Source organism: Anarhichas minor, unplaced genomic scaffold (assembly GCF_050575085.1).
Source record: "Anarhichas minor isolate MPS153535 unplaced genomic scaffold, ASM5057508v1 ptg000007l, whole genome shotgun sequence".
In the NCBI taxonomy this organism is placed as follows: domain Eukaryota; kingdom Metazoa; phylum Chordata; class Actinopteri; order Perciformes; family Anarhichadidae; genus Anarhichas; species Anarhichas minor.
Window position 1 is genome coordinate 18,109,584 of NW_027466453.1, and position 24,628 is coordinate 18,134,211.

Below are 24,628 nucleotides of genomic sequence, written 5' to 3' on the forward strand. Positions count from 1 at the left end.
TGTGTCTATGGACCAGACTCATGCCTGCTACGAACTCTGATGCTGCTCTGACTGCTGCTCCATGCATAAACATATAACCCCAAGACGTCTGTCCTTGCTCGGCTACAGCCGAGCCTCTGTCACGCAAGGATAATTTTTGCCTCCGTCTCCCCTCTTTCCATTTTTCACATCCCTCCTATACAATTCATGCCATTCATCAGCCATCTCACAGAGGACGGCCTGAGTACCTGCAGTGGCTCTCCAGGGTGCTGAATAGGACTGTGGGGTAGAAGGAGTGAGCAGCAGGGGGGAGGGCTGCTGCAGCGAGTATTGCTATATGAATTCCTCATAGTAGGCATGGGGGGTTGGAGTGATTGCAGGCAGGGAGGAGGGGTGTGTAGACGTAGACCTGTCATTACAATAGACTGACGAGTCCTCCATTAGTGGGAAGACTCACTGACAATGTCATTCCTCATTTGCACAAGCAGACAGAGAAAGGGCCTGTCAAATATAATGTTTCTGACATTTATTTTACCCACAATAAAGAATCCAGAATCCTGTTTCATGGCTACTTGTTTTATAACTGTAAGAAACATTTCATATCATTCGTCTTATTAATCTGACTTTCAGTTACTGTGAGGCAGTAGGCCAGTAAACAAAGCTGTAGCTATTTCTCATCTCCTTGTAGAGGTCAAATTTGAGGACTGAATCTTAAACAATCCCTGATGTGGCAAGGCTTTCTTTCTTCTCCAATCATGGTAAACAGCCCCACCTGCTGGTGAGCTCTCCGTACAGACATTATGTGGTGCAAGCAGTCCCCTAGATGCTGCTCTTGTGCTTTCGTTTTCTGGTGAGATTAGATGTATGACCGTCCTTGTGAGCTAAGGAAAGAAAAGGGAAATATCAAATATTGTTCCACGCAAATTTCATTCTGAGAGTTTGACAGTTGTGTCAACGTCATGTTGCCAAAGTAAAGAAGTCCCCTCTAAAGCAGGCCATTGAGAGAGTAACGTCGGGCTTGGAACTTCTTTGTCCTGCTTCCTACATTTTATACAGAAATGAAACCAGTGAAACCCTAAACTGAGGAGGATATGCTGTGAACCGGTCGGGTGAGTTTACTTCATGGACAGATGGTTGATACTAGCCAACTACCGCTAGCTGTACAAATAGTAGGGAAGAATAATAAGACCGGAATTAAAGTACAGACTTCCACTGCGCTCTGACAGCGAACTACATCAATACGCTCATTTGAAATAGCTACATTTCTATTAAAAGAAGCTCTGACATACATGCTATGAAACGAGTGTCATGTTATTCCGCATTACTTAATAGAGAACTTGAAATAAAAGCAAATTGGGTTTTATTTGTATTTTATTTTGAAGCGTAACCGGATATAGTACATAGACCATGGCGGACTTGATGCTAACGGTCGCGGTTCAGCTCCTATCCGCTAGGAGGAACAAGGAGGGATCCATGCCCAGTCCTAGCGTGGAGAAGGAAGCAGTCTGAGAGAGACCGCATCCCCAAACAAGACGGGACTTGGAGGAGAAGAAGCGGTCTTTCAGTTTTACTTCGAAGAGCTTCTGTACATGGGGACAAGAAATGACATCTACAGCGAGCGAGAGGAGGGCGTTTGCTCATAAAATCAACCGGTGAGACCGCAACAGAAGTTATCGTCTTAACAGCCACAGTTGTGCCGCTCGCTGTGCGTGAGAGTGACCCGCTGGACACACGGCTCACATAGCACAGTATGCTAGGATTTAAAATGTACCACTGATCATAAACCGGTCGGTCTAATCACAGCTGAACCTCCCTGTCGTGAAAGTAATGTTTAGTGGAGCAGTGTGCGCTATTGTTAGTGGTCCTCGGCTCTTTGAAGACTTCAGTAGCCTGTTTAGTGTATACGTTAACGTAGCATCGTAAGAGCTTTGTCATCAACAATGATTGAGCTACTGAAGGATATCATTATCAAACTGAGGGCTAATCCAATGACCCAGACCAGTCCGTTTGGAGTTACTGAGCATAGTAACACCGAGCGAAATGCTTTACTCGTAAAAAAAAAAATGTAACAAAGTGACATTTACTGTTATGTTTTGTTCTTGAGTCGTGTGAACGCCTCGCAGCATTGTAGCAACCTGTTTCCACATGTTGTAAACTGGTTTTCCCTCTTCATGCAGAGGTATACCGTTGGTAGCCTATCACTGCATACACTCTAATCTACTATGTCTTATTCTACTGAATAATTGATCAGATTCCAGGAAAAATCTAACAGGCATGTCACATCTGTCAACTGGCTCTTTGAATAGCATGCCTTAACAACACTAGTGTGAGAGCCAAGGGCCTTCCCTTGCTGCAATAGATTTATATATATTTTTCTATAAATGGGGATCCTCCAAACTGTTAATTTGTCCAGGGTTGTGCCTGTTTGTGCTTTACATTTTGGCACCAAATCACCCAGTTAATGTCGGTTAGAAAGGAGCAGCGTAGCCTTACAGTATCAGAAAGCTTCTCCAGATAACTAACGTGATGACAGATTCTCATCATTGACCTGCAGGTGAATATTTTCTCACCCCAGTGAAAACCTTGCTGAAATCATGTCAGTACAGAGGTTATTCTAAACTTTGCACCAGGCTCCGTCACAAGCTGCTTTTGTATATTACAGTATTGATAACTTTGTTTATATGCCCGTCAATAACATATCCTTTAGAGATATTCGCTCCATCGAACAGTCTCCCACTGCATTCCCCAAGTCCCGTCTGTCCTCTCCTTCGTGGGACCCAGACCATTGTTTAGTGCCGGATGCAGGAAAGGGAGGGAAGGGTTGTTCTGGTTATTGCCCTCGCAGTCGATGGCTTTCCTTTTTCCTGTTTTAGATTGAAGGCTACAGAAAGTGTTTCCACGTCTTTTGTGGATGTAGAAACATGCAAAGAAATGCCGTTTCGTCATCATCGGGAAGTCTTGCTATTCCTTGGAGAAAGGAGCCGAGGTCATAGCTCCTCTTTGCTGCCTTACAGTCCATGTGTATCGATGGCACCGAGGCATGAACCGTAAGCCATGTAATCACGAGGACCACGGTTTGGGGAAACGTTGAAGCCTTTGCAGCTGTGTATATGAGAGAAACAGACATTTTGCGGTTGTAGAGGAGCAGCTGCCTGCTGTCTCTGTGAGAGGATTGTTTTCCCCCGCTTTGTCTTCTCTCTTTAAGCCTCCCGTTTGCCGTTAGTCCACGAAGGCCGTGGACAGAGCTCTGGCTCTGTGCCTGCTCCCTGGAGCCAGCTCGCCACCTCTCTGTCATTCAGAACAGCTGCTGGCCTTCAGCATCGCTACTAGTACCAGAAGCTGCAAACTTCTGCTTTGCAGTTTACACACAACATCTGAAGAAATTAAATGAGCAGCATACGTTTGAAAATATTTGTATTGATGCTAATTTGTGTAAAAAAACTTGTGCCTTTGTTCTCTGTTAACTAGCTGACAACCCTTTTGATTTCCTTCTCCTGCTCAGGACGGTAGCTGCAGAGGTCAGAAAACAAGTGTCCAGAGACTATGGCTCTCCTCAGCTGACCAAGAAACGAGGAGGCGCACACCAGCCTGTGAGTCACCGTGTGTTTAACCTGCCACAGTAGCTCTAAAGCTCCAGTTAGCAAACTCAGAAGGTGATGGGTGTAACTTTGTGAGCTAGGTTTAAGTTTAGATTGTATAAGTGCAAATGAGTGTACTTTTAATTAGTGTTGGCAGCAGGCATGGGGGGAGGAGCTTTTGAAACATGATATTCCTGCTCTCGCTCACCTGTGTTGTTTAACAGCCAGGCAGGCTTTCTGCTTGGCTGCTCATCCAAACTAGAGTACGGGGGTAGTTACATAAGACGCGTTGTTTTGGAAAATCTCTGTTGTCCCGCTACACGGATGACCGGGGAGTTTTGAAGTAGTTCAGCAGAAGTTAAAGAATACTTTATGGACTCCACTGAACAAGAAACCAGACATAGACTGTTAACTCAGGGCAGTCTAGATATTCATATATCTCCAGAAGAGAGATGAGTGAAAATGGGTTTTAGGCTAATATAGCTAAGATAATGTATTCAACTATAATTTATTTAAACACTAAGTGGCTTTACATTTGGTAAGTGACTGCTAGCAGTCATGTCTGTGGCAGATTTGTCTACTGTAACATAAAGGAAAGTACGTGCATCCAGATTTAAAGAACTGGGAACTGAAAAGTGGAACAACAGAGAGCTGTCAAGATAACAGATGGACAAGATTGTCTCAACAACAGAATTCACGTATCTAAGTTAATGATAATGCTATCAGTAAAACTCATCTTTAACTTAGTTTATTATGCATTTTGACTTTTTTTTTTTTTTTTTGGCAAATGAATTACACTCAAAGTACAAGTGTAGGGAAGTGGAGAGAGAGTGTGTCGCCATAACTGTACAAAAGCCTGATTTAAGAGGTGCTGGAGTATTTACACTATTATAATATTATAACATGTCAATATTTAATTTTGAAACATCAGTTATCGCTAATGATGATATATAGCAACACCTAATTCAAATTCAACATCAAACTTATGCTTTAACATCTTGTGAATGTGTACATTGTGCAGGAAGTCCTCTCAAAGAGGACATATTATGCTAATGATTCATCTATTTTCTGTGTTTTGTATGGTGTATAAATGTCTAGTATCCTGTATCTGTCTATCCTCATGGCATCCTGCCTCCTTTCCCTGCACCTCGTAAGTCCTTCTGATCCTCCTGATCAGATACGGATGTGTCGTTATGGCCGTGTCATAGTTATTGGTGCTTAATAGTCTAATGTTGATTGACAGTTGCCCCTGACGGAGGTGGCTGAGCCGGTGGACTTTGAGGAGTATGTGAGCAGTCACGCTCCTGGGGTGGAGCCCGGCCCGCTCAGACAGCTCGTGGAGTTCCCCCAGGACGACCTGGAGCTCCTCCCGCTGGACAAAGAGTGCACTACACTGGAGCCTCCGCTGCCCGAGGAGGACGAGTGAGTCCAGCTGCTAATGGCCGACACAACCCTCACACTGTAACACACGTCCCTCCGTGTACACTACCACACGCACAGAGGATTAATGCCACTAATGGAGGACAGACATCACTCCAGATAGGAACAAAGCCTTTCTCTGTGCGACGCTGAACGAACATAAATATTAAAAGCATGCTTTGCTCAATTATTCATGCGTTTCTCTATGTAGCTCCCTGGATCCCAGAGTGAGAGATGCCTTGGCAGTCTACACAGATGACTGGCTCGTCATTCAAAGAAAGTAAGTGGTGGCAGCTGAATTAACCTACAGTACATGTTCCGTCTGTTTTTAAAAATGTGCACCACTTTTCCCTGTTCACTGTTCATGTGATTGACAGTTACATTATCACTGGGCCAACCTTCTTTTTCTGATTTTCTGTAGATATCAGCGCTACAGCACCACATACACCCCTCACAACTCTGAGCGACAGAGGGAGAGGCGGCGCGGGCTGGTCAAACAGACCTTTGAGCTGGATGAGGTTGCTGCTGCCGAGCGCCAGGACGACCAGGTAGCTGATGGTCAAAGGACTCAGGGTTCATTAAACCAATCTACTGTACAAACAGTGTGGCCACGAGTGAAAGCTTAGAGGCTTCGTCATCATTTAATACCTGGACAAAGACACGTGGAGAATAAGCAGCAAATGAAGCTTGTGTCTCCTTATGAAGGGGAAGACGGTATGAGTTCTGCTCAGCGAGTTGATCATGTGGAGAATGATAAATGGATATACCTTGCCCATTATCCATTACACAGTCTCTATATGAGTCATATTCAAAGGGTAATAAGGTAATGGGATCTGTATCATATTGTCCTTGTGTTTCTAAAACATCTGCAGTGAGCACTTAAAGGTGACATCTTCCTCTGGAAGGGAAAGTAAACGCATGATCTCACTCTCCGTCTCACTCTTCTGTGCTTCAGGATGACGCAAAGCGCCGGTCGGTCAGCCTTGACGAGACCCCTCGGGGCAGCTGGGCCTCCAGTATCTTTGACCTGAAGAACTCCTCCCCGGACGCTCTGCTGCCGTCTGTGCTGGAACGTGCAGCTGCAGAGGACATGGACCGCCGCAATACCGAGGCACGCCTGCAGGGGCGCCCCAGTGACCTGCTGGGCCTGTACCCGGCCCCCGATGAGGTTTGTGGTGAACCGTCCTGCAGCTGCCTCTGTTGTGGAGCAGGCTTTGTCTCAGGGGTAGTTTGAGATTTTTAAAGTGGGGTTTTATGAGGTATCCATAGAACGGTGTATTAGCTTTTTTGTTAGGGTTAGTTCTGATTCACCAAAGTGACACAGTAACACACAGACTACAGATAAGTACCGTAAACACCCGAACTATCCCTTTTTAAAGTAAAAAAACTGACTTTATCATATAAATAAGTATCCTTCTGACTCTTGATCACAGGCCACATATTTAATGAGCGAGGTGATTGTCTAAACCTTCATCTACTAACTGAAATGCTTTTAACAACAGATTAACTTAATCTCAGAGAACACTCGGTTGTAGATGTAGTTGCCATTTGTTCAGCTCAGGGTAACACTATTGAATGTTCCCTGAAAGTGAATGTCTGAACCTTTCTACATCTACGGTCCTCTATGTGCTCCCTCTCTCGCTCCTTTATAACTGAGTACACACTGTCTCTCTCTGCCGCTATGTTGTCATGACATCTGTGTAAATGTTATGTGTGTGTGTGTGTGTGTGTGTGTGTGTGTGTGTGTGTGTGTGTGTGTGTGTGTGTGTGTGTGTGTGTGTGTGTGTGTGTGTGTGTGTGTGTGTGTGTGTGTGTGTGTGTGTGTGTGTGTGTGTGTGTGTGTGTGTGTGTGTGTGTGTGTGTGTCAGGATGAAGCAGTAGAGAGATGCTCTGTCCCTGAAGTGCCCAAGGAACACTCTGGCCAGAGAATCATGGTCAAGTGTCTGTCTCTGAAGTGAGTAACATTTGGAATATAATAACTGACTTTTAAGTCTTAACGCTGTGATTTATTATTAGAAACATCCTTTATTTTTTTTATGTTTTTCAGGTTTGAAATAGAAATTGAGCCAATATTTGGAACACTTGCTCTGTATGATGTCAAGGAGAAGAAAAAGGTATTTTCTTTTGTTCCAGCAGATCATTTTTTTATTTAATAAAATTAGTATTCTTCCAATGACCACTCCGTGAAACCGCTTACGTAATGCTGAGCTCATGCTTAACTAATTTAATTTCCCTTGTCTCAAAAAGGTCGAAGTGGTCTTGCGGTTTAGATCACTGAGTTAAAACTGAATTCAAATCCCTTGAGGTACATCTCCATTATCATCTTTCCTCTGCTGTTTCCCCCTTATCTCAATCTTCCCTCCGACAGATCTCTGAGAATTTCTACTTTGACCTGAACTCGGATCAGATGAAAGGGCTGCTTAAACCCCACACGCCTCACATGGCCATTTCCACGTTGGCACGTTCTGCCATTTTCTCCATCACGTACCCTTCTGCTGACATCTTCTTAGTCATTAAGGTACTGAGAGAACCCACTTTTACTCAGAAGAATTCAAATGAAATTTGGTTTGCTCCTAAAGAAGTTCACTTGCCCTTTTATTTGCCATTTTAATTTATTAATTAATTATATATTTATTTGCAGATTTCAAAAAAATCAGTTTAGTTATTAGTATGTGATAAAAGATGTGCTTTAATGTATTGACAATAGTGTGCATGCATTTCAGCTTGAGAAAGTCCTTCAACAAGGAGACATTGGAGAATGCTGTGAACCCTACATGGTCATGAAAGAGTCTGATTCCTCCAAGGTAATGGAGCCAAACATGTGCTTTAAACTGTTGCAATGCCCGGGACCGGTGCCCAACATGCACGTAGGGCCCTTTTACTGTCTCGTGACAAGCATTGCTCAATTCTTTCTGGGTAGCTGCAATATTTACCATCGTCTGGAGCAGGTCAACTCTGTTGGCCACTGCAGATATTTTAAGCCTTTTTAAAATATTTTAACTTTTTTTTTTTTTTTTTTTTTTAAATCTTGCCTGCTCTTCGTCTTGCCTCAGCACAAGGAGAAGCTGGAGAAGCTGCGTCTGCAGGCGGAGCAGTCATGCAGTCGTCTTGGCTATTTTCGCATGCCTTTTGCCTGGACGGCCATTCACCTTCTCAACATCGTCAGCAGTGTGGGAGGTCTGGATCGGTCGGACCCTGACTCTGACTCTGGTACTGCTGACTTCAAACGCCTCCTCAATTCTACACAGTGTCACACATGCATGTACAGAGAGCATTCAACTAGTTACAGTGATGAAAAAAGTAACAGTCATGCACATGTCTCGCTAATATATGATATGAATTCTCTTCCTGCCAGAGCGAAAAGGTCATGGAACGTGGAATGAGAGGAAGAAGAAGGGGTTTGAGCGGATGAGTGTTGGGGATGAGATGTGTAACTTTGCCACTTTCCGTCCAGCAACGTTGACCGTCACCAACTTCTTTAAACAGGTCAGACTCTGTCTTACGACTCATTTGGTAGTTTTATTATTTATTAGCACTGAAAAGCATTCCTGCTCTCTTGAGGTTTTGCCTTTGTGAAAATAGAGTCGTTGCTCTAAATGGATTGTGAAACTGCCTTTGCTGAATAAATTCTGAGGTAAATGACTGATGTGCTGTTTCTGCTGCCAAGCGGTGTCGCGGATATTCCCATAACACGCAAATACCTGTGTTTGTCTCCGGACAGCATTAACGTGGCCGATACTAGCTGACATGAAAGAACAATTCAAACTTACCCAAGTGAAAGAAGTCCCTGAATGTCTCATACATGGGTTAGGTGGCTCAGGCGACTTGTTTTGATTCAGGTTCACATGCCCTACTTCTTCCACTCTGTTTACTGCTGGATTACAGCCAGGTGCTTTTAGCGCAGACCTCGGACCAAACTAAGTTTATTTGCCTTCAAACTAGCTGATGGAAACGAGCCCAATTTACATTTTGTCAGGTTCACTTAAAATTCGCTTGACAATTGAATGAAAACATGGCTATTTTAGTACAGCACTGTGTATTTTAGAAGTAACAGCTAAGTCACAATGAGACTTTTATAATAATACCAAAAACAAGCTCTGGTCTGCTGTTTGTGTCCATGAAGGAGGGGGACAGACTGAGCGATGAGGACCTCTACAAGTACCTGGCAGATATGCGCAGACCGTCCTCTGTTCTGCGACGACTGAGGCCTGTCACGGGTAAACACCGTGCGCTCACATGGTCGGGATATTTGTGTGAAAGTGTTTTTATTCATGTATAAGTTTTAATGGGTGATTTGTGATTTTGTCTCTCAGCCCAGTTAAAGATCGACATCTCTCCAGCTCCGGACTCGCCTCATTACTGTTTGTCCCCAGAGCTGCTTCACGTGAAGCCTTACCCCGACCTGCGTGTTCGCCCAACCAAAGACGTGCTGGAGTTCCCTGCTCGCTACGTTTACACGCCGCACACCACCTACAGGTGAGTGATCCCATATCTCTCACACACACACACACACACACACACACACACACACACACACACACACACACACACACACACACACACACACGTGTATGCACATACTGTGTAAGTTGACCCATAGAACATTCACCCCTTCATTGCATGCATGGCTTCCTGTGTTTATTTGCACATTGATTTGTTGTTCTGCTCTCACTTTAGTCTGCAGTTTTAAGTAAATTGTAAAATGTATAAATACAAAAAACAAGCCATTATCTTTGTTTTTTTTAAATATATATATTTACATATTACACATCTTTAAAATCTTAAATAATTTAACATCTTTATTTAAATGGCTCTCTTGAAAAACAAAGCTTACTTAGTTAGTATATCAAAGCCAAGACAAATATAAGACGAGAGCCACAACAACAAGGACATAATCATAAGACTACTAAAAAAATATTTTCTGTCCATATAGTAGCTCTATAGCATTCATCACAGGGTTGGAAGGGAGTGCAGTGACTTTACAGCTGGAATCTCATTCAGAGCTGCAGAGACTCGGAGACCTCAGTGGTGAATCGTAGAACTATGTCATAGCTTCACTCTGAAAGAGAGAAATGAAACGCTAAATTGGATTACATGAAAACATTCAAAGTTAAAAACTGTACATGATATTTTCTTACCATCTTCTGGAGTTTGGAGAGCTTCTCATTCTGAGTCTCAATATTGTCTTTTTGGAACTGGGTCCAATACTGTAAACCTCTCACGATGTTGGATTGCTCCTCTGCTCTCTCCTAAAAACAGGAATATAGTGAATAAAGTAACCTATCAACAAATCAGTGACCGGTGTTCAAATATGTAACCACTCTGTGTGCTTTTGCTTTAACCAAAAGTGAATATTGGCAGGCTGGTGTGACAGTGTCTCTTCTATCTCTGAGTTGTAGCCATACAGGGACAGCTTTCTGGTACCTGCAGCTCTTTGATGCTCATCTTGGTGTTGACATACATCTCCAACTTCGTCACTTTGGTTTTCAGCTCCACCTCTTCCTGCTCTATGCTGGCCAGCCAGTCTTTAGTCATCTTGGTCTGAGCCTGTTGCTTGGCCATCTGGGCCTGTCAAAAGAGCATCTGCCCATATTATCCTCTTCCCCCAACAACGATCCCAGTGCAGCTGGCAGCTGCCTGCCCCACAGTGTGACACGCAGCTTTCTAATGACACTCTCACTCTCTTATCTCAGATGAAAGAGCAACATGCATCCATATACATCAGGGACAAACATTGAAGAATCATATGAGGATTATAGGTCCTACTAAAGAAGAAGAGTGAGATGCAAGAGTAGATACATCGGGGTTTACACATGTAGGCATTGTTGTGTTGTTTGCAAAGACATACTGTCTCTATCTCGCTCTGCTCCTGCAGGCTGTGCCTCCTTAGATCTGTTAGTTTGATTGTAATTCTCAGTGGATATATCTCTCATAGTAACACAACCATTGAACAGCACATGGGGAATCCGGTGTTTACATATTTCTGTGTTTTCCTACCTGTAGCAGCTGTATCACTTCTTTAATCTGTTTCTCCACTTCCGCAGCCTGCTCAGTCTCCCTCCCCAGCTCTTGGAGAGTCCCCTCAAGTCTCCTCAAAGTCTGGCTGATTTTGTCGATCTTGGCCTCAGTGGTTTCATAAACATAGTTGAGGGATTCGCTTAACTGTATGACACCAAACATGAGCACGCTGACTTCTTCCTGAGGCGCAGCCTTGTTTCCAGTCTTGCCGGTCTTCCTCAGCGGACCTGCGTGGACCGCTCTTAAACTCCCGGCCAAACAAAGCAGCCACAGGCCCCAGACCATCTTCATCGTACCAGTTTGATGTAGAATTTAAAAAAAAATGAGGAAGAGTGGAAAATATAATATGTGTTAGTCTATCGCAGATGTTAGCAGGATGATGAATTAGGAGGGTGGTCTGTGCGCCTTATATTGGGTGTGTACATGCAATAGCATGGTCAAACATTAGCTCAGCTGTCGTTCGATCACAGGTCTTGTCCTTGGCCTTAGTCTCAGTAACCCCGCCTTGCAGTTTAACCCCTGAGAGACTAATTTGAGCTTTTAGGACACAAACACATATGACATAACAATACATACACAGAAAATGTAATATTATTATCATCTGTGTATTATTTACTGTTATTTTAAAGAGATTTTGTGGTCTGTCATTGCCTCTTGACAAGCAGATAAACTAAGATCTTTCAAAATATGAACAAATGTTACCTCGAGTGTTTACCTTGGACGGGAGTCGACGTGACATTTGCCAACCCAAATACTGTGTCACACTTTTCCCATTTGCAAACATGACAATCTTTATCTCTTTCTTTTCTCAGAATAAGTCGATTAAATGCTTTTGTAGGTTATCAGGTACACTACAAGCTAAATATTTGGTGTGAAAGTGTCTCCCTTCGACTAATATGTTATGATTCTGATTTAAGTACAATTATCCAACACGCAATGTTCCTTTGACCCATTAATAACTGCGTTTTCTTATTCTGCCCGTGTCATCTTTCTCTCTCTCTCATTCTGTGCCTCGCATCCTTTTGCCTTTCAGAAACCTGCTCTATGTTTACCCACAAAGTCTGAACTTCAGCAGTCGTCAGGGCTCGGTGAGGAACATTGCTGTGAAGGTTCAGTTCATGGCAGGAGAGGACCCCAGTCAGGCTTTGCCGGTGAGTCACAGACGAGCATAACAAGTGACTCCAGAAACTCCAGTCACCAAAAACAGCTCGAGGCGGTGAAATAATATCTGGCGTCTTCTCGGAAGACGGAACTTCTTCAAAGGGGAGTGTAGTGTTGAGCACAGAGGGAAGGAACATCTAGCTCCGTTTAATGATCTCTCATTTCTTTTATTGAATACCAAATGGTGAAGGATATTCTTGTAGTTTGCTCATTTGTGGATAACAATGTAGTGGTCAGACATCAAGGCAGAAAAAGTGTCAAAACATCGAAAGAAACTTCTTAAAAAAGTTCTCCAATATAATCCTTTTCTCCTCTTGTCCACATGCGTAGTTTATTACAGTTAACAGTTAAATACACGGCAGTCTGTTACAGCCAACTCCACTCTTAACTATGCAGATCAAATAGGAATGATTGATATGATTATGTCAAAGGACTTCCTCCTGTTTGTCACGGAACTGTATTAATACTCTGCTGTTTGACCAGGTCATCTTTGGGAAGTCGAGTTGTGCCGAGTTCATGCAAGACGCGTACACTCCCATCATCTACCATAACAAGTAAGGCTCAATCACTCCTTGCCCTTCCAGTGGACTCTGTCCAACTGTGTGTCACCCTTTAAACATTGTGTTTAACTCCTCACTCAAAAGGTCTCCCGAGTTCTATGAGGAGATGAAAATGAGGATTCCTGCCAATCTGACAGACAACCACCATCTGCTGTTCACCTTCTTCCACATCAGCTGCCAGCCCAAACAGAACACTCCTCTGGAGACCCCTGTGGGCTACACCGTGAGTAGTCTCCTTCAGCTGGCCCACATTTAATGCTTCCACCCACACACCGACTTGTCTTATAAGCTCCTTCTGTTTTGTTGGCATTGGTGAGCGATCGCGTGTCTCTCTCTCTCTCTCTCTCTCTCTCTCTGCCGGCAGTGGATCCCTCTGATGCAGCACGGCCGACTACGCACCGGCTCCTTCAGTTTGCCCGTCTCGGTGGAAAAGCCCCCGCCGAGCTACTCTGTACTCACCCCTGACGTGAGTGTGTTTAAAGGGATTGTGTTTATCAGTGTGCCTGCCGTTATCTACTCCTTTGTGATGTGTTAACCGAGTTGGATGTCACTCTGCGGCAGGTTCAGCTCCCAGGCATGAAGTGGGTGGATAATCACAAAGGGGTGTTCAATGTCGAGGTGACGGCGGCCTCCTCGGTTCATACTCAGGTACACAAAGACTGTAGCTTCTGCTTTTCCATCTGCTTCTTCCTCCCACCTTTGAAAGCCATGTTGGAGTTAGGCTTCTGTTAATGGGACAGGTTCTGAACATATTTACTATTAATAGTGTAGTGTTTTAGAATTTTATGGTTTGTATTATTAAGTCAGATTGTAAATGTCTCATGTGTTTTATGCTATGGTTTTAGTATTAATATATATTTTATTTCACACAAATTGTATTATTCAGTGCTATAGTTTGTTTATGTATTTATTTAGTTAGGTAGTTAGTTAGTTACTTATTGATTTATTTTTCTTAATTGTTGTTTTGGTTTCTCTTCATCTCATCTTCCTCTTGTTTTCTTACTGTCAATCATTCGTACAGCACTTTGAATTGCATTTGATTTGTTTGAAAGGTGCTATATTAATAAAACTTGATTGATTGATTGATTGAGCGTTCATAGTTTTCATCTATTGTGAATAAAAATGATCATAACGTTTTTCTGGACAGAGAATTAAATAGATTTGAGTGAATTACTGAGATTTGAGATACCGACTACAACAGTCAGTAGGCCTACACATACCACCACCAGTGTATGCATGTAACATGTAAATAACAGTTTTCATTCAGAAAGTCATAGAAACGTTGAAATTCACCCAGGTCAAGTGATACTTCATCTGTGTTCTGTTGTTGACTCTAGGACCCCCACCTGGATAAGTTCTTCACTCTAGTGTATGTTCTGGAGGAGTACTCCTTCCCCTTCCGCCTGAAGGACGTCATCATTACCGAGGCAAACATGGAGGGGGAGCTGAAGGCCAGCATGGCTGCACTGAGAGGGGCTCTGCTGGATACCTGTGTCCAGTTCCTGCACCAGCTGCTCAACAAGCTCATTCAGCTAATCATATACCCGCCGGTCATTGCGGGCCAAATCGGTGAGTGAGTTCTGAAGGACAGCCATTTGGGATCTGAAGTGCTCTTCTCGGAGCAAGGATAAAATGCTAATTCTGATCATTTGAGGAGATAACGTGATGATGATTAATATTAATTCCAAGGGAAAAGAGAGGACTGGAGCACACTGGTTGATTTTCAGCCTATTATTGTAGAAACAGACAAATGTTTCACACACACGTTTGTGTGTTTGCACAATTAAAGGCTGCAAATCTAACCTCTGTCCTCAAGCTGAGAGGCACATGATGTAGCTGCATGCTGCTGGGAAATGAGCGGGAAAGCCTGCGTCGAAATTAATAATAATATTCATGATGAGTTAAGCAACAAAACAGTTTCATTTACTTACTGTACATCCCAATCTTTATTGTTTTCAACTTCAGTGACACACAAGACAAAACATCAGATATGCTAGGTGGCAATATCATACTTATTTATAAATACATCAAATTGTGTAAATGTTTTGGTCGGCATTGTGGTTAATATGTAATATAAATCATGCCAGTTTAAATTTACAGTCTCCAATTATGCAATGCAATTTTTAACAATGATATTTAATAAAAAAAAAGATTCCCAGTCATAGTTTTAAGTCATGCCTTTTGCTGCTCTCACTCTTGATTTATCCACAGTCAACCTGGGCCGGGCTGCCTTCGAATCGATGTCTTTATTGGTCAACCAGATCCACAAGAACCTGGAGGGGAACCAGGACCAACACGGCCGCAACAACCTGCTGGCGTCCTACATCCACTACTGCTTCCGCCTGCCAACCGCCGAACCTGCAATACCCCCAACAGGTGAGTCACCGATCTGAAGGGTGCCGTCTGTGTCTGAGAAGCAGAAAGAGAGCCTTTCTCTGGACCACTGGCATTCACTCCATCAGGCTCATGGATGTTTACTTGCTATTATTTCACCATGTGACATTTCTATTCGTCCATCTCCACGAGAAGCTGGCACGCAGTCCTACGACATGCCTATGCAATACGCCACTTTATCGAGAACAACAGTCCGGCCAAGCAGCCTCCACCTGTCCCGCTCCAAGAGTATCAGCAACTCCAACCCGGACTTGGCCAGCACCCCGGTTTCTCCTGATGAAGAGGTGCAGAGGATCATAGGGAGCAAGGTGAGCTGCAGCTGTCTTTCAAAATGTCTTACTCTCATTAAAACTATACAACTATTGCTGTAGTTAGTGTGTGTGGGGGGGAGTTCTAGAAAAGCTTTAAAGTAGGGCTGTACAAAATAGTTTGAAGCGTCATTCATGACATTCGGATGCTGTGCAGCTTTTTTTTTGCATGTCCTGTCTGCTGCAGATAAAGATTAGGCTACACTTATCAGTGTTTCTCCTATATTCATTCTGCAGCGGTGCACTGCGATTATTAATATCTTCTGCTCTGGTGTTTCACCGAGGGCGGGGCTGAACCTCTCCGCAGGTGGAGCAGATAAAGACAGGTGAAGGGAAGAGAACGTTTTCAGGCTCGGTAGTAAATAGTTTTATACTATTCGTAGGTTTAGATGACAGGAGGTTGCTGCGTAGGAATGCTTCCGACTCGTATGATCCAAACATATCCAATAACTGAGGAGCGTTGTAAAGTCAAAATGTATTGAAAATAGAAATTCACAATATTCATTTATCCAATTAAAAATATTCTGCTTCAATCCATATTTGTTGGTGTTCAGCCTTTCAGAACCAATAGTTTGCTCCACCGCTCGTCACGCTCAGTGGGAGGCATGCACTGACGAATTATATTATTTAAAGAAAGATGATTTAATAAAAGAAGAATAACTCATTTAATCTAAAGAATAATTTTATTCAAATTGAGGATTTTGTTTGTTTTTGAAATCTTTTTTACGGGTGATAAAATGTGATGATAAACATTCAAAGCTTCATTCAGAAACCTCAATAGAAGCTTCAAATGTAAAGAAAAGACATTTGTTACAGCCATACGTTAAAGTTGTTTTGAAAGTCATGAAAGCAGTTCAATTGTTAATATTCAGTTTTTAGAGTTCTTAAAATGATGCATTTCTTATGTTTTGTGAGAAATCTATAAAGTATTGTCTCTGACTTGTTTCCTCATAGCAGTTTGTTTTTTAACGTGCGCATTATTATCATTTGCAAATTGTCTCATATTTAATTTTGTCTAGCATTAATGGTTGTTATACTCCATTTATAATCCTGGTAGATTGAAAAAGAAACCGTCTTTTTTTTTTATTGTACCCTGTGTGACATTTTCCCACTTTGTTTTTATTCTGTTATTTGTTGTGTCTCGGCTCTTCACAGCAGATTCAATAAGCTCAGGCTGACCGATAACTTTGGGCCAACAGTTAATGATGCTGCTGTCCAAAGATTCAATTATGCTTTGTGCCTCTGTCCCTTTGTGTTTCCTTCAGTTCCTTTGTCCTCCCCTTTGCTGATTCCAGCTTCACTTTTCTACACTCCATTTCCCTTACTTTTGTTTCTTCCCAGTTTTATCCTTCAAATAATCTTGTGTGGTAATTGCCTTCCCTTTACTCACTGTGCCCTTGCCTCTTGCCGTACTGTGTGTTTGTGTGTGCGTCTCCGGTGGCTTACGGCAGGGTATTGACCGCTCCCACTCCTGGGTAAACTCTGCTTATGCCCCCGGGGGCTCCAGATCTGTGCTACGCCGAAACCCCAACTCCAGCTGTGAGCTCAAGCAGGTGCCAAATCCCTCCTCCACCTCCTCACCTTCACTACCTCACCACCTCCACCCTGAACCATCTCTGATCAACTCTCGTGGGTCTTTTCCTCCCTCAGTCCTCAAAGGTTTTGTCTGTTTCCATCTGCCTCTCACTCTGCCAGCCATTTTTTCCTCTGTCACACCTTTTGCATCTTGTCAGTCAGTTTCACAATTCAACCTCACCGCTGACTAACAGACCATATCTGTTGTGTTTGAGAGACGTAATCTCTGCCTGGGGTTCATAGAGAGTTCTCTGGCCAACCATCCATTTCCATTCATCCCTTTTTCACATCACTTTGTCCTCATCTCTGTGGGTTCACCTCACCGCCACTCCATGTCAGGCAAAAGGCCGCAGCTGCAATCGCATGTCTGCCTTTCTGGACAGCGTGGCCTTGTTTTCAGTTCCCACAAGGCAGATTACCAAGAAGGTAAAGCTGACGTCTCCTGTAACAAACTGTAAACGTGTCGTTCTCCATAACAACTTCATAACACATTTTGATGTCCTAACGTTCATCAGCTTTCCATGTCATGAATAACTAACCACCATGACATTTGAACAGTTGTCTTTCTGTAAGCTGGTGTGATTTCTGTTTGTTGATACACTGACATTTAATATTCTTTTGGGATATCAGGACTCAATCTAATGCAGATTTACTGACCAATGAGTCTAATACATTTTTACTATCACTATGAATCATTTTAATATAGCTTTTTATTTCATTTCTTTACTAGAATTAGGGGTTGAGTAACTATCAAGCAGTTTCATTGTTATCTTTTACAAATCATAGTAACAGTTCATATCTTGTAATAACAAACAAACATACCCCACTTTAATCTTAATAGTTCATCTAGTTTCTGAAATGGTTTGTGTAAGCTAACGTGAGCTCTGTGTTGGTTGACATGTAGCTGCTCCACGAGGAGCTGGCGTTGCAGTGGGTAGTCAGCACCAGTGCGGTGAGGGAGGCGGCGCTGCAGCAGGCCTGGTTCTTCTTCCAGCTTATGGTGAGTATGTCTTTGTACACTTATGTTCATGTTACACCACTTACTTACAGTTGGAGTTCAGACGTTTTGAAGAGGGGGGTTGTATGAGGTATTTAATCCAGAGTCGGTGTGTTAGCTACAGTGGACGGCGGCTGGCACGCCCTTAGTTTGGAGAATGGAGTTCCAGCATGGGAGCAAAGCAATGTACTGCTGAGGACGAAGGCTGCAGCAGAACATACTTTAAACACCTAAAAAAATCAATATCAAAGTAGCCAAAGGAGGCAGCGGTAGACCTGCAAGTCCGATGGAAAGGTTCTGTCTGACGTCAAGGTAGATGAAAATATTACACTTAAACTGGTATTGATTTATTTTTCGGTCCGTTTTGCTGCTGCCCTCATCCACAGCAGTACATTACTCTGCTCCCGTGCTGGCACTCCTGTCTGTTTCTGGAAACTGGGGGCGTGCCGGCCGCTATCTACTGTAGCTAACACACTAAGTAGCTCATACAAACCACTTCAAAACGTCCAAACTATCCCTTTATGAGAACAACAAGCATCAGAACACACGCACTATAGGAACCATTATTAAAGCAGGATAGGGGATATTTTCATGAAGTGAATTTCTTACTTACTCTGTCCTCTAGACAAAGAGCATGACCCATCACTTATTCCTGACCTCCAAATTGGACGTTGCCAGGCGGCAGCGTTTCCCAGACCGCTTTGTGGATGACATCGCTGCACTTGTGTGTGCCATCAGTGCAGACATCGCCAATCGATACCAGAAGGTAAAAAGCCCGCAATCCACAATACAAGCAATTAAGGAAATGAACGGCTGAAAGTCCATTTGTTTTAAACAAACTAAGTATTGAGGAATTAAAGATGGCCAGAGGTTGTTTTTACAGTTTTTGTTCAAAAGAAAGTTGCCTTATCTCGTATGTAATGCTCGATCCATCATTTGTATCCATGATTAAAATAACCCAATATGTCTGTTTATCTTCTGATATCATATCTTCCCTTTCATGTACTCCTGCTCATTCCCATCCCCTCTCTCTCAGGATGTGGAGCTTGTGGAGAGGCTGAATAGCAGTCTGGCCTTCTTCCTGAATGACCTGCTGTCTCTCGTGGACCGGGGCTTTGTGTTCAACCTCATCCGCTCCTACTACAAACAGGTGTCTATTACTTCCCTCCCCGTTTGCCTTTCATAGCAAACACTTTAAATCCCAGTGCTCCCACGCACATTTTACAACAGCTTTTACTGACTCAAAGAAACTTGTGCCTTCAAACAGATTGCCAACAAGCTTCACACAGCGCAGAACCCCAGTTCTCTGAACGCCCTGAGGGTGGACTTCACTCGCATCGTCTGCAGCCACGAGCACTACGTCGTCCTCAACCTGCCGTGCTCCACTCTCAGCCCTCCAGCCTCCCCCTCCCCCTCCACCTCCTCCACCACCTCACAGGTACTGGATACAGTAGAACTGATTGCTCATGTTTTATTTTCATATTCTTCCATCTCATCTTCTCCCTCCTATGGTTTCTTTTGTATGAACAGAGTTCAGCGTTCTCCAGTATGGTGCAAGACCAGGGTGTGGCCACCATGTTTGAGCTCTCCGTCCCTTTCCGCCAGCAGCACTTCCTGTCTGGCCTGCTGCTTACTGAGCTCTCTCTCATCCTTGATCCTGATGGAGACGGGTAGGCTCTTACTTGTTGCACATATAAGAATCAGGAGTGTCGTTCCGTTTCCCCCATAGGGCTCATCAGAGTTTGAACTTTAAAATGAAATACAGTACAGCACCATTAAGTACATGTGCGCAGCGAGAAACACACCAAATGTGCTGATACACTTTTATTTCTTGCCCGTAGGGTTTTCTTCCTTCATAAAAAGGCCATTAGTGCTGTTCACTCCCTGCTGTGCAGCCATGATGCAGACCCCCGCTACACTGACCCTCAGGTCAGAGCCCACATCGCTCAGCTCTACCTCCCGCTCATCCCCATCGTCATGGACACGTTGCATCAGCTCCACGACTTCTCTGGTCAGCACAACACATGTGCAACCCGCTGCAATTTCTTTTATGGCTCTCCACCTCCTCCGCACATCTATTCCACCTACACAATGGTTTTATTTCCAGTGTTATTGGACCTGAGAGCTCTTTTCTTGTTTTTTTTCTAGACTCCTCGCCTGCTCGGTGCCGCCTTGCCGCAGCCCACGCCGACGATGCCGACCCAGACAGCGGCAGCACTATCAGTCAGTCTGTTGCCATGGCGATTGCCGGCTCCCCTTTGCCACATGTCAAAGCCAACCCGTTCGCGCTGCCCACAGTGGTGAGTGATAGCAGCAGGGGTCAGGCTGTTCCCCCGGGCCCGACAGAGTGACAGGTCACAGATCGTAAAGCAAACAAAAAACATTTGCATTCCTCCCTTGTTGCTGTTGTTTTCTGAATAACTGCTCTTCTTAGCCTGTAGGTGTCTCTCTGTCCTTTTTCCTTTATATCTATCTGTAAACAACCATTTTTTACACATCAGATTAAAAGACTGGCACTGGGTTTGTGTGTTTGTCTTCACCAGGCCGGGCGTCAGTCCAGCTCTCTGTCTGCCGAGTGCAGCCGGACTCTGCTGGTGAGTTTCCTGTGGGTTCTGAAGAATGCGGACGCTGCTCTCCTGGAGCGCTGGGTGTCCGACTTATCTGTACTGCAAATCAACCGCCTGCTGGATCTGCTGCATCTCTGTGTCTCCTGCTTTGAATACAAGGTACAACAAACCAGGCACTGTCCCGACTATGAGAGTCACCCATTGAGTCAGAACCAAAGTACAGATGTCTAATTCGGACATGCCAGAGCTACACAAATGTCAGTAGTTGTTTCAAGAAAGTTACCTTGTTGTCTTGAGTTATCAGTACTGCAGGGTGATGTAGTTTTCTTTTTATTTAGAAAAGGCAATGTTGCAGAATGTACAAAAACGTTTCTTCTTTTTTCCATCAAACCCTTTTTCAGTTGTTTATATGCATGTCAGCATTTAAACACCATAGTACTTGTGGGCTGTAACGCATTCCTCGGGAAAACTTTCAGTCGACACATCGACACACATGCACATCTATAGTCACCTGCATACCCACATGTACACAGCCTACATACCTGTGTACTTTTACTTCAATCTATCAGCAATTTTTGTGTTTAACTTTCTCACATATGCCCATCTCACCCTCCGTAGTTTTTATTGGTAGTTTTTAACTGTTGTACATGTATTTCGTCGAACACATACAGGTAGCTCCCTCTCATTTCTACCGGAGGTTCTTATACCATTGAAACTTGTTTGTCCTGATGTCTTTTGTTGTTTTTTTGTCCCTGTCCTGTGATGTTTGATGGTTGTTGTAGGGGAGGAAGGCTCTGGAGAGGATCAACAGCCTGACGTTTAAAAAGTCTCAGGACATGAAGGCCCGGCTGGAGGAGGCCATACTGGGCACCATCGGGGCTCGTCAGGAGATGGTCCGCCGCTGCAGAGGTAAGTAGCAGAAGTAGCATGAGAGCAGCCAGTAATGTGTGTTTATAAGTTCACGCTCATGGAAATTGTGATTTGTTTTCTCTCCCAGAAAGGAGTCCCTACGGCAGCCAGGAGAATGTCAGGTGGAGGAAGAATGTCACTCACTGGAGACAAAATACAGACCGAGTCGACAAGTATGTTTACTTTAGTGAAATTACTGATAGATTTCTGGATTAGAATCTAAATTATAAAGAAGGAAAAATAGACTCTCTTCATCTAAATAGTGCTTAAGTGTGATACTGATGGTGGGGAAATAACAACTCTTCCAGGACTAAAGCTGAGGTGGAGCAGGAGTCTGTGGTGGATGGAAACTTAGCCACTGAGGCCTCTCTGATCGTACTGGACACGCTGGAGATTGTAGTCAAGGTAAAGCAATCGTCCTCATCCTCATCACACACAGTGCTGATCGTTTTCTGTAGACTCACCTTGCTGTAATGTGTTGTGTGTCTCTGTCAGACTGTGGTGGCATCAGAGCTCAAGGAAAGTGTTCTGGGTGGAGTGTTGAGAGTTCTCCTCCACAGCATGGCAGGCAACCAGAGCGCCCTCTTCCTGCAGCACTGCTTCACTACACAAAGAGCTCTGGTCTTCAAGGTACACAAGTCAAATGTCTCTATTATCATTTGCTGTTGGTTTATTAGTTGGTTTTTTAACATCTAATATTAATGCAGCTTAAAATATGTCATTTTTCTCCTGAGTTGTACTCGGTGTCTCATACCTACTGATTCATTTTAACGCTTTTTAGGGGAAACAAACTACAAAATGTGATTATTACTTAAAGGAATATTTCACGCACAAAATGACCATTTGTATATTAGTTACTGTTACCTTGAATCCTTGAATAAAACTTTTATTTTGCGTGCCTCCATGGTGAACGGAGAATCTGACAGCGAAGTAAATCCTTGATGAATTGAAGTAAACGTGTTTAACAACAGCAAAACTATATCAAAACATTGTTTACACGGGTTCAGTAATTGATATACAACTGGTCATTTTTGGGAGAAGTATTAATTGACTGCTTACCCGTGTACAAACAACTTGAATTTGAAAGAAACAAATAGTAAATCATACTTAATATATTTGTGTAAGGAGTGTGTGTTTGTGTCTGTAGTTCCCAGAGATGCTGTTTGATGAGGACACGGAGCTTTGTGCGGACCTGTGCCTGCGTCTCCTGCGTCACTGCAGCAGTAGTGTCGGCTCGGTCAGAAGTCACGCCTCCGCCTCTCTTTACCTGCTCATGAGGCAGAACTTTGAGATCGGAAATGTAAGGCTGGATTCTGTCTTTGCATTGTAGATTTGTGTTTGAATGTTCTTGTTATAACCAGGGACATGGCAGTAAAACAAAATGAATCTACGGGACACGTACAGGATGTTTTAGGAATAGATATGGCGTTTAGTCTCAAAACCTGGGCACATAAAAACCAGGCACTTGCACGTTTATAGCATTTATGCTCCTCGTGCACAAATGTGTTCTCAGTTTTAGCGAGTGAGGATGCTTTGCTGCTCACGGATACTGTTCTGTGCACCCACCTGGTTTTTATGTACACAAGTTTTGAGAACATAAAAACCGTAAATAGACGCTTTAATACTATTGTGAGTCACAGTCTGTCCTTATTTTATCCCTTGGACCAGAACTTTGCTCGAGTGAAGATGCAGGTCACAATGTCCCTGTCATCACTGGTGGGAACGTCGCAAAACTTCAACGAGGAGCATCTTCGTCGCTCGCTCAAGACGATCCTGACGTACGCTGAAGAGGACCTGGAGCTGCGCGACACGCCCTTCCCAGAGCAGGTATGTAACCGCCTCTGTATGAAGTCTCATCTGGAGCTGCAAGAGTGGACAAAACTCATGAACTAATGTGTGCTGTGTTGCACTTTTGAAAACTGCAGGTCCAGGATCTGGTGTTCAACCTGCACATGATTCTTACTGACACTGTTAAGATGAAAGAGCATCAGCAGGATCCAGAGATGCTCATTGACCTGATGTACAGGTACTGTGATGCACAATACCTGTATACAACAACAAAGTGTCACAAATAAGCTCTCTGATATTTAATATTTCTTTACAGGATTGCAAAGGGCTACCAGAACTCCCCTGACCTGCGTCTGACGTGGCTCCAGAATATGGCAGGAAAGCACTCGGCGAGAGGGAACCATGCTGAAGCTGCCCACTGTCTGGTCCACAGCGCAGCGCTGGTGGCAGAATACCTCAACATGCTGGAGGATTGCCGCTACCTGCCAATTGGTTGTGTGACGTTTCAGGTCAGTGCATGCCGTTTCATATGGTGACTCTACTCACAGCAGTATGGCAGAATGAGATTGGAGGTTGTCCCAAAACTGGATCACCAAGACTAAAACCTGCGATTGTTAAAGATTCATGTCCTTAAAAATGTTCTGTTCCCTGTTTTTCCTTCAGAATGTTTCATCCAACGTATTGGAAGAGTCGGCCGTATCGGATGACGTCCTGTCTCCAGAGGAGGAGGGGATCTGTGCTGGGAAGTACTTCAGTGAGTCCGGTCTGGTGGGCCTCCTGGAGCAAGCAGCTGCCTCTTTTAACATGGTACGACTCATATTCTCCAACCACATGGTGACAGACTGAATCTTAACACAGCGCGAGGTTGCAGCATTGACATGGCTGAAGGGGTGTTATGTGATCGGGTGGCATGTGTAAAACTAGCTTTCTGTTGTGCTGTAACCCCAGGCCGCCATGTATGAGGCCATAAATGAAGTGTACAAGATTCTGCTGCCCATCCATGAAGCCAACAGAGACTTCAAGAAGCTGGCCACTGTCCACGGGAAGCTGCAGGATGCCTTCAACAAAGTCTACAACCAAGTGAGTCCACAGTTCGTCCCTGAAATCACCAGCAATTAACTGCACTGTTCAGTGTTGATGAGAAAATTAACTTTTCCTTCTTATGTGTCACCTCTTTCTTTTTTTTTTTTACTTTTCCAGAGTTCAGGATGGGAGGTAACACGTACATTTGTTATATCGAGTATATTACATTTAAGGTCAAAGAAATTCAGCAGTTCTTTTTAATTTGTATTGACGATGTTTTATTTCTTCCTCTTCTCTCCTCCTGTGTGAACAACATGTTACTGGTGAGTGATACACAACTGGCTTTCACACT

The 24,628-nt window shown here is 43.7% G+C and overlaps 2 protein-coding genes across 5 annotated transcripts in view; one reads left to right on the top strand and one right to left on the bottom strand.

Annotated features, from left to right (window-relative positions):
- Positions 1-1,415: 1,415 nt before the first annotated feature.
- dock6 (dedicator of cytokinesis 6) overlaps positions 1,416-24,628 on the top strand; it is a 28,033-nt gene continuing 4,820 nt past the window's right edge. The window contains exons 1-43 of one of the 4 annotated variants that reach the window (XM_076086363.1): positions 1,428-1,631; positions 3,482-3,569; positions 4,801-4,979; positions 5,188-5,256; positions 5,398-5,524; positions 5,932-6,144; positions 6,845-6,930; positions 7,024-7,090; positions 7,345-7,494; positions 7,700-7,780; positions 8,030-8,186; positions 8,332-8,462; positions 9,100-9,193; positions 9,290-9,452; positions 12,028-12,145; positions 12,639-12,709; positions 12,800-12,938; positions 13,080-13,181; positions 13,277-13,363; positions 14,053-14,284; positions 14,927-15,091; positions 15,245-15,417; positions 16,869-16,970; positions 17,332-17,418; positions 17,897-17,992; positions 18,615-18,755; positions 19,026-19,139; positions 19,257-19,427; positions 19,520-19,659; positions 19,831-20,000; positions 20,138-20,289; positions 20,533-20,715; positions 21,339-21,465; positions 21,554-21,638; positions 21,774-21,870; positions 21,961-22,095; positions 22,613-22,765; positions 23,134-23,292; positions 23,391-23,491; positions 23,570-23,762; positions 23,917-24,060; positions 24,202-24,333; positions 24,454-24,468. In XM_076086363.1, the coding sequence (XP_075942478.1) occupies positions 1,582-1,631; positions 3,482-3,569; positions 4,801-4,979; positions 5,188-5,256; positions 5,398-5,524; positions 5,932-6,144; positions 6,845-6,930; positions 7,024-7,090; positions 7,345-7,494; positions 7,700-7,780; positions 8,030-8,186; positions 8,332-8,462; positions 9,100-9,193; positions 9,290-9,452; positions 12,028-12,145; positions 12,639-12,709; positions 12,800-12,938; positions 13,080-13,181; positions 13,277-13,363; positions 14,053-14,284; positions 14,927-15,091; positions 15,245-15,417; positions 16,869-16,970; positions 17,332-17,418; positions 17,897-17,992; positions 18,615-18,755; positions 19,026-19,139; positions 19,257-19,427; positions 19,520-19,659; positions 19,831-20,000; positions 20,138-20,289; positions 20,533-20,715; positions 21,339-21,465; positions 21,554-21,638; positions 21,774-21,870; positions 21,961-22,095; positions 22,613-22,765; positions 23,134-23,292; positions 23,391-23,491; positions 23,570-23,762; positions 23,917-24,060; positions 24,202-24,333; positions 24,454-24,468 (5,439 nt within the window). In that variant the 5' untranslated portion in view covers positions 1,428-1,581. Of the gene's footprint in view, positions 1,632-3,481; positions 3,570-4,800; positions 4,980-5,187; positions 5,257-5,397; positions 5,525-5,931; positions 6,145-6,844; positions 6,931-7,023; positions 7,091-7,344; positions 7,495-7,699; positions 7,781-8,029; positions 8,187-8,331; positions 8,463-9,099; positions 9,194-9,289; positions 9,453-12,027; positions 12,146-12,638; positions 12,710-12,799; positions 12,939-13,079; positions 13,182-13,276; positions 13,364-14,052; positions 14,285-14,926; positions 15,092-15,244; positions 15,418-16,572; positions 17,077-17,331; positions 17,419-17,896; positions 17,993-18,614; positions 18,756-19,025; positions 19,140-19,256; positions 19,428-19,519; positions 19,660-19,830; positions 20,001-20,137; positions 20,290-20,532; positions 20,716-21,338; positions 21,466-21,553; positions 21,639-21,773; positions 21,871-21,960; positions 22,096-22,612; positions 22,766-23,133; positions 23,293-23,390; positions 23,492-23,569; positions 23,763-23,916; positions 24,061-24,201; positions 24,334-24,453; positions 24,469-24,628 lie in introns of those variants that run through there. The other 3 variants (XM_076086361.1, XR_012952912.1, XM_076086362.1) reach the window with 3 other exon arrangements.
- On the bottom strand, positions 10,018-11,285 carry angptl8 (angiopoietin like 8). The gene is made up of 4 exons (XM_076086633.1): positions 10,974-11,285; positions 10,401-10,544; positions 10,115-10,225; positions 10,018-10,035 (listed from the first exon to the last, which is right to left on the bottom strand). The coding sequence occupies exons 1-4, from the start codon at positions 11,283-11,285 to the stop codon at positions 10,018-10,020; spliced, it is 585 nt and encodes a 194-aa protein (XP_075942748.1).